Below are 14,542 nucleotides of genomic sequence, written 5' to 3'. Positions count from 1 at the left end.
TAATAGACATGCTGAGCTTCTGCAGAGGGTCCTGTTCTGAAAACATGGCATTAGCCATAAAAGTGTAGCTTGGCCTGGGAAATGTTATTTACCACCTTGCTCTCTCAGTACAGAACGTGATCTCGAGTCTGGACGTTATAGTAAGTGGGATGCTGTAGCATGCTTTCTATTTCCATGCTGTTTTACTGGGGTTTCTGGCTAGAGCGAAGCTTCACAGCAAGTCACAGTTTCCCAAGGGCATGAATACATAATGTTCACTCTATAACAGTGATATACCTTGAAGTAGGGTGAGTCTGCTTGACTGAAAATGGTACAGTAACTGTGTGTACAGCATGAGATGATTCTGTCATTTCACTTGTGTTAAAGGGACAGGGATCCAGCACAGTTTTTATTGACTGGAAATCAATCTATAATATATTTAATTGTCTGTGAGAGCAGATCTTTAGATCCATTTAGCAGGCAGCCATATCACCCTGCAACTCGCAACTGGTAGCCCACTGAACCTCAGCAGGTGTGAGCCTGGCCAGTGCCTGGGTGAGAGGCCTCCTGGGAAAAACTAAGGTCGCTGGTGTTAGTGGGGCCAGAAGGGGGCACTCACCCATGGTTGGTATGAGCCCTAATGCCCCAGTATGGTGATGGAGACATTATACTGTAAAAGGCGTCATCCTTTGGTTGAGATGGTGAAGCCAGAGCATTTTGTACATCGGAATGTTCCTGGTAAATTTCCTTTCAGATCCCTTCCGAAAGCAATGGCTGGAAGCTGTGAGTTATCAGACGCTGCAAACAGCAGGGCTCGCTGATAGGTTTGCTTCACTGCTCACAAGAACCAGTGAGGCCATTTTCCTGCTGATCTTGATTTTCCACATTCTGAAGATCGCCATCGTGCAGAAGAAAACTTACCAGATTGTTTTTTATTGACGTTTTTCATTTCTGTTTGGGTGGTGTCAGAGTGAGCAGAGAACCCACCAACTTCTCTCTGAAAATGAGTGAGATGAAATGTTTTTCTGTCTTTTCCTTGAGTATCTTTGTCTTCTCGGTGTTAAACACTTCTGATGGAAACAATTTTTTTCTGGTCCCTTGCAATCATGTTTCTCAGCACCGTCTAATGCAAACCTCTGCTCATTTGAATAGTATTTTCAAAGCCAGGAGATGAATCAGACTGCAGTTTTATTTTATTTTCTTTCCCCTCAGACTTGTTTTTCTCCCCACGCATTTAAGAAAATGTTCTGATTTTTTACATTTTACAAATACATTGCAGCTATTTAATTAATTTTTAGTGCTTTTTCTCTCTTTTACCTGTGATGGTTTCATACTTTGTCTTGCAACAGATATTTAGAGAGCCTAAGTTCTACATTAATAATTATTTGTAAAGGTAAGATGGAAATGTATTAATAGTTGTGAGTATATACATTCTATTCTATTGCTGTATTGCAGCATTTGGTCTCTATAATTCACTATAAAAAGTGAAACTATATTCCTTTTTTTGAATACATTATGCAGGTGTGCAATTAGTTTTTTAATTCAAATTCATGCATATAAATAATGTAACGCTCCGGGGTTCATGTGGGCGCCCTCGCCACTGCCGCATCAGGTCGGCCCCCCACCGTTGGGGACTCAAACCCAGGCCTCCGGCGTCACTCAACAGGGACCCAGCCTCTTGAGCCAAAGGGAAATCTCCCGTCAGCCCGGCGGCTGCGGTCCCTGCTATTCGCAGGGAAGGGCGGTGACGTCACCGCTCTGGTAAGCCAGCTCTCACAAGCAATGGAGGCCGTATGCGTTACAATATACATCTGTTCTGTGATTATTGTTAACTATAGAGAATACTGCAGGTTTCTTACTGTATGTACAGTAGTTGATACAATGATTTTCTGCATGGATCAAGGATTTTAGGAAAGCACAAACAATATAATGGAAGGGTTCTACTTTGTTAGCTCTTGGCTGCTGGATGAAAGTTGGGTTGTTTTACTAAATGTAGTATGAGCCGATGCTGCAATATGCGCCATACTGTGGTGATAGGCCTTCTTAGCCCCTGCTGCAAGCCGCTGGGAAAAACTCTTTTCTCTGCTCACAAGAGTGATGCAGGTGCTTCTGTCTGCTTATGACATTACACTGCAGAGAGTGGAAGGAGTGAATTTCTAACCTACTGTAGCTCTCTTCTGGAAATTGTATAAGACCAGCTAAATTTTATTTGGCCCAGATGTGCAGAGTGTGGTTAGTCTAATTAAGCTTTTATACATGTGAAGTAAGGGACAAGATGTAAAAAGGGTTAACTTAAGTCAGTTTTGCCGGAAAATTAGACTTCTAAGCAACAGGGGTTTATGGCAGGAAAGGGGGTTAACTGATAAGGATTCCAGATGCGAGCTAGGAACCCCCTGGGGGCGTAATCTTAAACTGACCATTTGGCCAGGACCTCGTAAACTGGCCAAATACCATGACCCCCCCCCCCCCCTTACCATAACACCGGATGACGTCCGAAGCAGCAAGGAAGGACTATATAACCTAAAAGTTTTGTACCGGCACATCGAACAATACTTCGGTTTTGTTGTTTCTTGCGGGAAACAAGACTTCGGCTTTATTGTTCCTTGCGTGCAATAAACTCATCTGTTTAACTTCATCTCGGGACCCAGAACCTTATTCTTTCTGTTACAACACATGTTTCAAATGCTTTGCACAGAGCACTTGTCCCGAGATCTTGCGGTTAGTGTATTTGTTTCCCCGTAGAACACGGCATTCCTACTTCAGTTGATTTCAATGGATGTGACCCGGCCCACATGGTGGCTTCTAGATTTACTCCCCTATTTCAATATCTCTTTTTGTCTACCTGCCATTGAAAATAATGCCAAAGGAAACCTGCGGTAGGCCTGCAATGAGATTCCGTTGAAAGGCTGGTGATTGCTGTGTTGGATGTACAGAGTATCCAGTGAGTGGAGAGCTTTGGCTTCGTTTCCACATGAAGGGAATCATCAAGAATCCCATCTGCACTGACCCTGGAGCAGAAGCTCCTCCTTCTGCCTTTTCCCCGCTTTTGTGCTCTGGTCACGGCGAGAGGAGGAAATACCCCAGGGGCAGAGTCTCGGGGCCACATCAGACTGGGCCACCTTCTCAAAGCCCCAGACGTGTGAGAAGGAGGAGAAAGCGAGTCGACTCACGGGTCGCGGTTGTAGAGGGGCACGTTTTATTTCCTTTCACAGATCGACCGCCCGTTCAGCCGCAGGAAAAGGTTTTGTTAATGGCAAAAGTGAAATCCGAAATGCAAAAGTAGGAGAAGAAGAGCCTAGTTACACAATCTGGAGTTCTGCCAAATGCTGTCTGAATAATTAGACTGCGTACAAATTGCGCAATAATGTGATTTGTGCTCACCCTCTAATCAACACAGACCATTACTGTGCCCCTGACTCCGTTATTTTTTGCATGTTATTCATCTATTTTTATGCGTTTATGCACACCATTGGTAATTTGCGGTGATTATACACATAACCTATAATTTAGAGGAAGCTACTTAGTTAAAAATAATGAAAAACACTCTTGTCAAATGTGAGTTTTGGTGGAGACGGAGTCTACAAGGCATTACTCATATGTTTAAATACAAAAACGTTGTGAACTAAGCAAAATCAAGTCATCTTTGTTGTCTCTTCTCTATCTATCCATTCGGAGGTGGACTGTTAGGAGGCAGAACAGGTGCAGAATCCAGCTCCTTTTACCAGTGGCACAGTCAACAGCCGATCCTCTCCAAAGCCCTTTCCAGAGAAATCTCAGCTGAAGGAAACCAATTGAACATTCGGGACACTGTTGGACATTTCCATACATGATCGTGCTTTTCCCACCATGTAATAGAAAACAGACGACTCTCATATGTGTTCGTTCTAATTTAACCCGGTGCCGGCCCAAGGAGAACAGGCTCCCCCTTTCGAACCTTGGTTCCTCAAGGTTTCTTCCTGCTTCAGTCTGAGGGAGTTTTTCCTTGCCACTGTCGCCTTGGGCTTGCTCACTGGGGGTTCAGGCCCGGACATCTGTAAAGCTGCTTTATGACAATGCGCTATACAAATAAAACTGAATTGAAAATTGGATTGAACCTTTGAATTAGAGGACAGTCAAACATTTTAGTGTTAATAGATTTTCCTCAAGCTTACAGCTTACTTGAACCTGCAGTTTTTGATAAGAGATAAGAGATCGAAACACAGTGTGCACTCTTTTATTTAATAGTGATTAAATAGTACAGTCCAACATCATAAGAAAGACTCTGTATATATTTACTGTAGATAGGGCTATCATGCATATGGCTATCGTTCTGGAAAACATATCTAAATGTGATACTTTCAGGTTTGTGAGCCATGGATATCCAGAATTAGTATACTGCTTTTATGTACTGCTAAGTAGAGACTTAAGAATCAGTTTATATAGTTCAGTGCATCAGAAATTTATTAACAGCAGTTACTGTAAATAATTTCATACAAGTGCCTTGATAGATGGTAATAGTGGCATGCAATAAAGATTTCCTGAATATTTAGATAAAACATATAAATTAGCAACTTTGTTTAGGTTTTGAGGATAAGTGCTGATTTTTTTTCCTCAGTGATGTTATGTATGAAATGTATAACGATTTTCAGATAGTCCTTGCATTAGCATAACATTTTTTTCATTCATGTGTTTTTGGTTTTTCTTTTTCGTCGATTGAACTGACTGCTTAAATGAGCCACGCTAGAGTTTCCCCGTGTTTTGCTTTAATGGCTCAAAAGGACGTGACTGAATTTCTTTTGTTGGTTCCAAAGTTCCCAGCCGACAGCTCCTGATTATCTGGACTGTACAGAAGAACACAGAAGAAAGGCTTAATAAGACATGAAAGGAGGCCAGCTTTAGCCCCAAGCCTCATTTGGTAGTTTAATAGCCAATTACACTAACATTTTATCCAGCTGGTTCTTGAAGGAGCCAAGCGTTTCCTATTCTCAGTCTGAAATGAATTCTCTTTTAGTTTCCATTTTTGTGATCTAGCCCCGCAGGTTGAACCCATCTTTATACGTTTTTTTTTAGACGTGGATCAAGTCTTCTGGTCTGTGCATTGGACAATCCTTTGAGACCAAGAATAATGCTTGTTGCTCTTTTTTGAGCTCTTCCAAGGCTCATTTTTGTTGTACAGTAAGCAAAACCGAACACGATATTCTAAATGGGACCTTACTAGTGCATTTTAAAGTGTCAGCTTAACTTCCCCTGATTTAAATATCAGAACTTTTTTTTTTTGCTCTATACCCAAGCATTCTGTTTGCTTATTTACGGTTTCCCTACATTGTCTTGATGAGGACAGATGAATTTGTATAAACAATCAAATCCCTTTCATGTGTAACTTCCTGTAGCTCAGAATCAGCCCTTTGACATATACTGTAAAGTGACTTCCTACTTCTTGTGTGGATCCTTTTGCACTTATCAGCATTATAAGTTTATTTGCCATTTGATTGTCCAATGCAGGATTTTGTATTTTAGAACTTTTAGAACTCCCTTACCACTGTTTCTGTTTGCCACTCCCTTTATTTTTTTGTATTATTTGAAAGTTTAACTAGTTTACTAACTATACTGGCATCTAGAGGGTTATGGATTATGAGGAGCAATGGGTCTGAAATAGATCTCTGAGACATATTACTGCTTACAGTTGCTCAATTAGACGTTGTGCCACTTAAAATGACGTTTCCTATTCAGTAACCAGTTCCCAAACCGTGTGCACACATTATGTTGAAAATCTATGGCTTCGAATGTCAGAATTGACCTTTTTATGAGGGACCTTTTCAAAAAGCTTTCTGGAAACCTAAATACAGTATGTCGTGTGCTTTAGTTTAATCAGCTGGCTTTATAACTTTCACAGTAACTGTAACAGAAGTAAGACTGAATGGTCTTGAGTTTCCAGTTTTGATTTTGTCCCCTCTTCTCTGAATGGCCGTTCAATTTGCAAATCTCTCATCTGTTGGTACAGCTCCCATCCACAGTGAGAGTTGCAATCTAGTGATCCATGAATCATATCATTTTCCTAAGTGTAATTGTGGAATTCTTTTCAAAAAGTCATAAAAAGCCCTGAAATTTATACTGAAATGGACACACAGGTATAACAAATTGAGCTATAAATGTACTGTAATATGATTTTTCTCTAGAAACTGTAAGCAGTGTATTAAATGCAACAGGGTTATCATCTGTATTTCTGAACAAATGCTTACCTTTTTTGTGGCTAAGCTTTGCTTCTGTGGTTGCAGCCCTTTGGAAGTGCGAAGACTGAACGACCAGCTTATGGAAGTGGAAAGAGCTTTTATTGATCCTTTGGGAATATTTGGCAGACCGTGGTACAGGTGAGGTACTGCTAACATACTGTATAACAGTAGAATTGATCCCAGTGTTTTAGCTGAAAAAATAAAGACTGTACATACTGTAGTTAGTGTCTCAATGACAGAACAACATCATTTATTGTATAATTACTAACCAAGATCCTGGTCCAACTCATGCACATGTGCGAGTGTTTTAACATTAGCCTTTGATATTAATGTTACATTAATCGTTAACTTTTCTAAAGAGGCTGTGAAACCTTTACAAGGAACAATGCAGCATGAGCACACATGTCTGAATCATAACAAGGAATCAGCCTAAGTGTTTACTTATAACATTTCTTTCACCAGCATGCTGTGTATCACTGGATGTCTAATATCAACACAGTAAAATGAAAAATTAAAAATAAAACAAAATGTGTCAGGTTTATTTTATTAAGACCATAAGAATGACAGACAAGCTGCAACGTGTTCCATAATTCATAGTGAAAAAACCTTTTAAAACCACGTTCTGTAAAGCTTAATAAATGATCATCCCCGCATCACACCAATTTATAACAAAGCGCTGCTGTATTTGCAAGATGAAATGTATGCATATTTTATCATAACAGCAATCAGGGATATTATCAGTTATAACTCACATAAAACAGTTTTTAAGTCTAGTTTATTACTGTGATGGTACATTCAATTTTCTGTAATTTACTGTATATTTCTTAGTAATGCATGATGTGATTTTATGTCAGTTTGGCCTGTATCATGAATTAGATAGCAATGATGTTCAGCAATATGCAGTTCTGTTGTGATTGCTGAAATTAAGTGGGAGGCAGAGTATTTCAAATGACTCATAAATCTTTCCAATTCTGTAATCATCCAAGAGATTTATTAGTCATTGGAATTATGTAAACGTACTCCCATTTCCAGCGCATGTGTTTTTTCTCCTTTCCATTGAGTTGAGAACATAGTCCTTCAAGCTCCGTTGTCATGTGGCACAGTCTGAAGGGTCACTACCTCTTCATATATTAGATTTGACCACATCTTCCTTCCAGAGAATTCTGTCCACTTCCTTTTGCACACAGCCCCTCTCCCTCTCTCTTGCACAAACACTATATATCAGACATGGAAGATAAAGCTTCGATTCAGTTTTTCTTTTGTTTGCTGGAGTGGTGATAAATTGTAAAAAAAAGCCTTTATGTGAACAGTCTTTTCATGTTACAGATAACTTTAGAATAATGCCAGAATTGTTTGTGGTTGGTGGAGGCTATGCACACATTTTCCTAAAGTCTTCCGTTAAATGCTAAATACCATTTTATGAGCAATTTCATAATCCCAATTATGTGAAAATATGTGGATCTAGACAGATTTTTATGCCTGACCTAGCTAATAGTTAATAGATAGCAATAGATAATGCACAACCAACCAATGCTATAAAGCATTTTATTAAAGAATTTAAAGAAAATTAAGTAAATGAAATGATTTTAATTAGAATTTTAAGAATGAGCTTGTTCTCCACTCACATATTTTTGTTCCTTTACGTATTTGCAGTTATTGAATTTATTCCATCAGAGTTAGGGAGAGTCAGCTAATAGTCTCTTGAATTACCCCCAGAAAGTGCTTAAAATATCCTGTACTTAATCTCGGTCGATATTTTAGGTTCGTTTATTGTTCTGTTTTAATTCTGAACAAAATTTATATTTAAATATATATTTTTGATAATATAACATAGGCTGTTCAATGAGAAGGAAAAAAATGAACACCAATATCAAAACTGATTTCAGAAAAGAAATTCAGATGTATTTTTAAATATTAATAAGCCTTTGTTTGCTTTAAAGTACAGTATGTTGACAAAGGGGAGTACAGAATATACTTGCCGGGCTGCTGACGCCATTGTCGCTGTTTCTGGATAAAAATAAAATAATACAAATTACCGATCGACTGATCCCTGGCTCAGACACTGAGACACTGCCTTTCAAAATGTTTCTGTGCTAAGTAAAGTCCATGTCTGCTATTTTCGTGAAAACAAGTGCAAACTGGGAAATGCGCGAATCAGAAGGAAGCGTTATTCTCAGCAGAGGCTGCTGGGGTTGGCTCAGGTCATGACAGGACCGGGGCTGCAGGTTGGTCTCTTTGTTGTCCCACGAGCAATACCGGGGTTACAGCGGGGTACCTTTCAGAGCAGTCAGAGCGCAACTCTGGCACCACTCGCTGCATTAGAGTAAGTGCTGGTTGGCAGAAAGGTCTCCTGTTAGGAGAGTTTTTAATGTGTGAAACGTGTATCCTTCTGAGATGAAAAATGCTAAAGTATTTGACTTGGTGTAAATTCTACTTGGCTGTAAGGGAGGACTATATAAACATTTATTTTTTTCCCCTTTATTATTCCTGGAAACAGATCATTATCAATTTCAAGTGGTCACAACTTTGCATATAAATAATTACTAAGCATGCTTGAGAATTTTTCTGTGCATTAGAAAACACTCCTTCAATGTCACACTGTTCACTCCAGACCCTTCAGGGTTCTGTATGTGTCACAAAGAACTTGTAGTTGATTGCACTGTGTTTCCAAATTATTTAAATCACCCCTCAAGAACTGCAGTAACATCTGAGCATTAGAAGATGAAGGGGACAAATGGTGGTCAGGAGAGGGCAGGAGAAAAGAATGTGTTGTATATAATGTGGTACCATGGGCAATGGGCAATGGGACAGCTTTTAAAAATTCATGCATCTGACAGCTGTCAAATTTTAAAATGCTGCACCCTGATTGGTCAAAATATTTTGATGGCAAATTTTATTTTAGTGTTTGCTTGCTTTGGAGCTAACCTTATCTAGGGCAACTATGCATGGTTTACATGTACTGCAGTTGTCAAAACAAGTGCAAGAGGTCAAAGTACAACTTCCCCTCCAAAATATCACTCTGCAGTATTGCCTGAGTTGTTAATTGAGTGTACTGCTTCTACTTTTTTTTACGAAAGTGAATTAATTCCCCAAAAACCTTTCTTATAGCGCAAAAATGTCGTAAAAAACATTTCCATTCCATAATGGGGACAAATTACACCCCTACTTTTACTTTTTTCTGCTAAAAATGACAAAAGAACCAATCATAACTGACATTCATGCTGTGGTTTGTGTTTTTAGTGATAAAAACACTACTTACCTAGTTAGACATCATTAATCGTACCCAAAGTCACAGTAACCACTTCATGTGCTTTTTGTGTAAATACACACACACTGACAATTTTCATTTTCATAACACCTTTAGGGTCAATGATAAAGTCTAAACCACAAATAATCTCACGAAAAGAGCGCACACAAATAGCGTGTATCTCTGTGCCGGCTCACACCCACACTCATTAACGGAATGTGACGCAAACACTCGATATGAAACGAGGCGCACGACGCCTTCCTCTTCACTGTCTACAACTGCTGTAGGTTTCCGTTTTTTTTTCTTAGTATCGCTTCTTCGTAGTTCGGAGGTTGGCTTTCTTGATTCGAAATGTGGATATCAAATCACATTCGGTACTTCATCGTATCACGCCTTTGTTTTACAGGCACACCATTTTTGCTCCTAGTCAGCATGATGCTTACGGATCATCAAGTTTTCCTGGCCTAACAGACGCCTTGTTTGACATTGAGAATGACAAGGACCAAGTCAAGCGCTGGGAGGCAGTTAAGAAGGAAGTATCAGTGGCTGCCTTCACAATCCATTCAGCTGCTGGTGTAATGAAGGATGTTAATGATATCGGTGGACTGAACACAAACTAATGTCTCGGACATATCCATTCATATCTAAAAAAAAAAAATCCATTCATATCCTGAATCATTTCTCATGAATATCATTTAACATCAGTTAAGTGATCAATCCATTTGTTTCTTATAAAGCATACAGTCAACTCAGGAATCATTGGCACCCTTCATGAAACTGAGCAAAAAAGAATGTAACAAATAAACAACACATACAATGAGTCATATTTTGGGCTCAAACATATGGGGAAGCCTTATACTTTTATTTTAACGCAATAATTTTTCAAACACAAAACATTACATTGAGTATTAAAATATTTTTCTGCAAAACGTAGGTTTCAAAATTATTGGTACCCCTACAATTAATATTTGGTGAAGCCTCCCCTGGAGAGGATAACAGCACTGAGCCTCTTCCTGTAAAGTGTGCCAAAGTTGGAGCACACTTTTGGAGGAATCTTGGACCACTCCTCCATGCAGAACATTTCAAGGTCCTTGATAGTCTTAGGTTTGCGCTTGTGGACTGCCCCCCTTCAATTCAGGCCACAGGTTTCCAATAGGATTCAAGTCCAGACACTGAGATGGCCATTGCAAAACATTGATTTTGTGTTCCTGCAACCATATCTGAGTTGACTTTGATGTATGTTTGGGGTCATTGTCTTGTTGACATCTATGGACAAGTCTCAATCTCCTGGCAGAGGCAACCAGGTTTTGGGCTAAGAGCCCTTGGACCACTAGCTGCAAAACAGACCCAAAGCATCAATGATGCACCACTATATTTTGCTGTGGGTATCAGGTGCTTTTCCTTGTATGCAGTCCTCTTTCATTGCCAAACATGCCGATGATGTGCTTGGCCAAAAAGTTCAAATTTGGTCTCAATTGGACACAGTTCCAATTGTAGTTCCAATAACGCTTGGCAAAGTTCAGGTGCTGCAATTTGTGGGTTGTGCTCAGTAAGGGCTTCTTTCATGCAACCCTTCCAAAGAGCTTGTTGACATGGAGGTGGTGTCTAGCAGTTGGTTTTGAAACTTGATAACCCCTAAGATTCCACTAAATTGTGCAGTTCTGAAATTGTGATCCTTTGATTCTTCTTTGCCTCCCTCACCATCTTGCTCACTGTCCTTGGGGGCAATATGCACATACGTACTCTTCTTGGCAAATTTGAAACTGTTCCAGACTTTTGAGACTTTTTGATTATTGCCCTGACTGTACTTAGTGGTATTTTCAACTGTTTATGTATTTTTTATATCCGTTCCCTGATCTGTGTAGGTCAACAACCATCTGTCTCTTTTCAGCTGGAAGCTCTTTGGTTTTATCCATGGCGATGGATGGCAAAGGGATTTTACATGTGTGCAACCTCATATTTATACCCTAGGGAAATAGGAACTGGTGAAAGGCAGCAATATAGTTCCTGGAGATTGAGACCAACAAAAAAGCATATAATTTCATACCAGATTCCACTGGTATGTATGTATGCCACATACTTGTACATACCCCTATGTATTTGAGAAAAATACTATTACTCTAAAAACTACTTTTTTAATGAGAATAACTTTTATTAGAGCAAAGGTAAGTAGTTTCCCCAAACGTTTGAACAGAACATTTGAATCATTATGTGTATCGTTTATTTTATACAATCATTTTTGCTCAGTTTCATGAAGGGTGCCAATAACTCTTGAGCTGACCGTACCTCTGTCTAAGGAAGGACTATTATAGCCATGTCCAGGATAACTGAGAACTGAGAATATTAAAAACCGAACATTCTGTAATTGTTTTTAAGACGATGAATTGTTTTTCAGACGCTTCTTAAATTTCTGTGTCAAGATTTCAAAAAATTATGGAAACTATAAATCTTTATTTATCCAATCTTTATCATAATTCTGTTGTCACCCTTCTGGTGTTATAAATGTCAGTTTGTGTCTGGTTTCATTTTACACACATTTAAACATTTAATTCAAATTTTAAATACTGATTTTGTTACAGTGTTAAAGAATATTTCAATTCTACATTTTTGGTTTACAATTTTGAAATTCAGAGACTCAGAGACAGTGTTTTTATTAACAGTAGTTTTTCTAAGGTACCGGTTTCTCTTTGTGTAGAGGTGCAAAACACTAGTTCATTTAAATCAAAATGTCTAGCAATTGATAGCTAACAGGAAATGAATGGCTTAAGAGTAACTGAACGAAGAGTTTAAAGGTGCTTAATTCAATAAAGAAATAATGTAGAACACAACACAAAGCATGTGTACCATAGACAGAGTAGGCATTGTTGTATAGAGCCTTGTCTTGCCAAAAACATTTCACCTTGGAAGGTATAAAAAAGTCTCTTTTTAAATACCAATTTCCACTCTTCAACTCCTTCCCAACAATTCCAGAAAGCAAGAGTTATAATAAAGCCCTCAATTAGAGCAATCATACTTTAGATTAATTTGCCCAGACTGTGCTATGCTAAATGGATTTTTTTTTGTCAGTGGGGTCCATTTGGTTTTTTCATCTGTTCTTCCTGATGAGGTGTAGGCTGTTGCAGATTCAGATTTTCCATTTGAATGTTTGATTCTTCTTCCTGCATTTCACCATTAGAGTAATTCCTCTATTGAGGTTAGGAAAAAGTAACAGTTTCTAAGGAGACAGGTTTTATTCTGTTTCAGCTCTTAAAATATGAATGACCTTATCTTTTCATACAAGACAACTATCATAGTAGTCAATTTCTCAGTGACCTGTTCATTCAGTACTGCATTAGCAGATGCCGGTTATTGAGTGTAGGTAAGAGGTGGTATTCACATTTGATTGTTCCTTAAGATGGTAATCATTTGTTATTGTTAGATATCAGTTGTGTTAATAAACATTTAATAAGTAATGATATTTGCATTCTTTCAAATGTATTCATCTGTATATACAGTACGGAATTTGTAGCCTCTTCATTACAATATTGTCTTGAATGAGAATTTTTAAAAGGCTGACGTTCGTTCACATTAGGAAGTGAAACTTTGACAAACGGGTTGTAGCTCCTCAGTTCTAAGTCTGAGGTTACAGGGGAGGAAGGAAGTTAGCTGATTTCCCTTTTTTATGCACTAATTTCAGGACATTGGCAAAATAAAAAAGATACATTATACTGTATATAGATTTTCTGAATCCACAGTGAGTCCAAAATGATTCCTACAGCCTGTCTTTTCTAACTATTGAGCTGTACCTCAAAGGCGGTGAGTACTCCATGACCACAGGGTATGTGCCAAAAACAATGATCGTTATGGGAGGAATTTCCTGATTCACCTTCCTTTAGAGTTATTCTGTGATTTTTGCTGTTTTCTGTTGGTATAATTTAACTTGGTATAACTTGGCCAACAGCACGTTATTACACCCATCCATTTTCTCACAACTTAATCCAATTCAGGGCTGCAGGGGAGCCAGAGCCTATCCTAGGAAGCAAGAGGCTCAAGACAGGACACACCCTGGGTGGGACGCCAGTCCATCACAGGGCAAACAGGGCAAACAGACACACACTCACAACAAAGACAGGTTTCCCCAGTTATCTACCAGTTAATCTACCATATCTACCATACCATATGTCTTTGGAGAATATGGGCAGAACATAAAAACTCAATGCAGAGAGCATCCCAGGAGCTGAACCCAGGGCCCCAGTACTGAGAGGCAGCAATGCTCACCACTGCGTCACCCTGCCACTATTGCGCATTATTGTACAATGAAAACACAGGAGTTGCTCTTGAGCCCTCCGGAAGCATCGCATCTTTCAAAGAATACAGTAACAAACACACCATTTGTTGTTGTTGGCTCTTCAAAACAACAAAAAATAATTACTTTTTCCTTTTCTTTTTTGTGAGGCATTTTCCTCGTGAAAGTATGAACAACCTAGTGTGACTATACTGATAACATCCCTGAAAAACATATTTCATGGCAACAGCTCTCTCTTTAAATAATTACAAGTGGGAGCTGACTGCCTGTTTTGCCCTCGGAGAGATAACTGAGTCATTATCTTTGCTGGGTGTCTAATTGGCAGATTGTAAACTATCAGCTTCTGTCCAAGAACCATGACATTGATGTGTCCAAATAAAGAACAGGTTCTAAATTGACCTGATGAATATGCAGCCTGGAATGCTCTTTTTTAAATAAGTGGGCCTTGCTAATCACATTGGGCAAACATAATGAGTGAAACATTATGGAGACCTGTCGAAAGCAGTCCTTGCTTCACGTACACAGTAGGAACTACCATTGCTGTAACAAGTCTTTAGCTGGCATAGAAATTTAAAATGTCATTTCTTACCAGAGTATTAGAGAATAGCTTATTTGATAGGAGTGACAACAGAAAGTGCAATTAAGGCTGCAAAACACAGAATCTAAGGGCCAGACAAAAGATTTCGTATATTGTATGACAGCTGCGGTTGTCCCCTGTTTCCAAGGACTTCCAGAGGAGGTCATGTCATGTTTATTGCATTGCTTCTATAATTGAAACTGGAAGGGGACCAAGCTGCTCGTGATATTTTTTCCTATTTGTTT

The 14,542-nt window shown here is 39.0% G+C and overlaps 1 protein-coding gene across 2 annotated transcripts in view; it reads left to right on the top strand.

Moving 5' to 3' along the window:
• The window catches only part of LOC148827988 (putative N-acetylated-alpha-linked acidic dipeptidase), a 79,452-nt gene extending 67,844 nt beyond the window's left edge, over window positions 1–11,608 (top strand). For both annotated transcript variants that reach the window (XM_088925397.1, XM_088925398.1), the window contains 2 exons: window positions 6,234–6,326; window positions 9,842–11,608. In XM_088925397.1, coding sequence (XP_088781523.1) covers window positions 6,234–6,326; window positions 9,842–10,055 — 307 coding nt within the window. In that variant the 3' untranslated portion in view covers window positions 10,056–11,608. The remainder of the gene's footprint in view (window positions 1–6,233; window positions 6,327–9,841) is intronic.
• The last annotated feature ends 2,934 nt before the right edge of the window (window positions 11,609–14,542 follow it).

Source organism: Atractosteus spatula, chromosome 9 (assembly GCF_055471065.1).
Source record: "Atractosteus spatula isolate fAtrSpa1 chromosome 9, fAtrSpa1.hap1, whole genome shotgun sequence".
Lineage (NCBI taxonomy): Eukaryota > Metazoa > Chordata > Actinopteri > Semionotiformes > Lepisosteidae > Atractosteus > Atractosteus spatula.
Note: the sequence above shows the minus strand (reverse complement) of the source record. Positions and strands in the feature narration are given on the sequence as shown.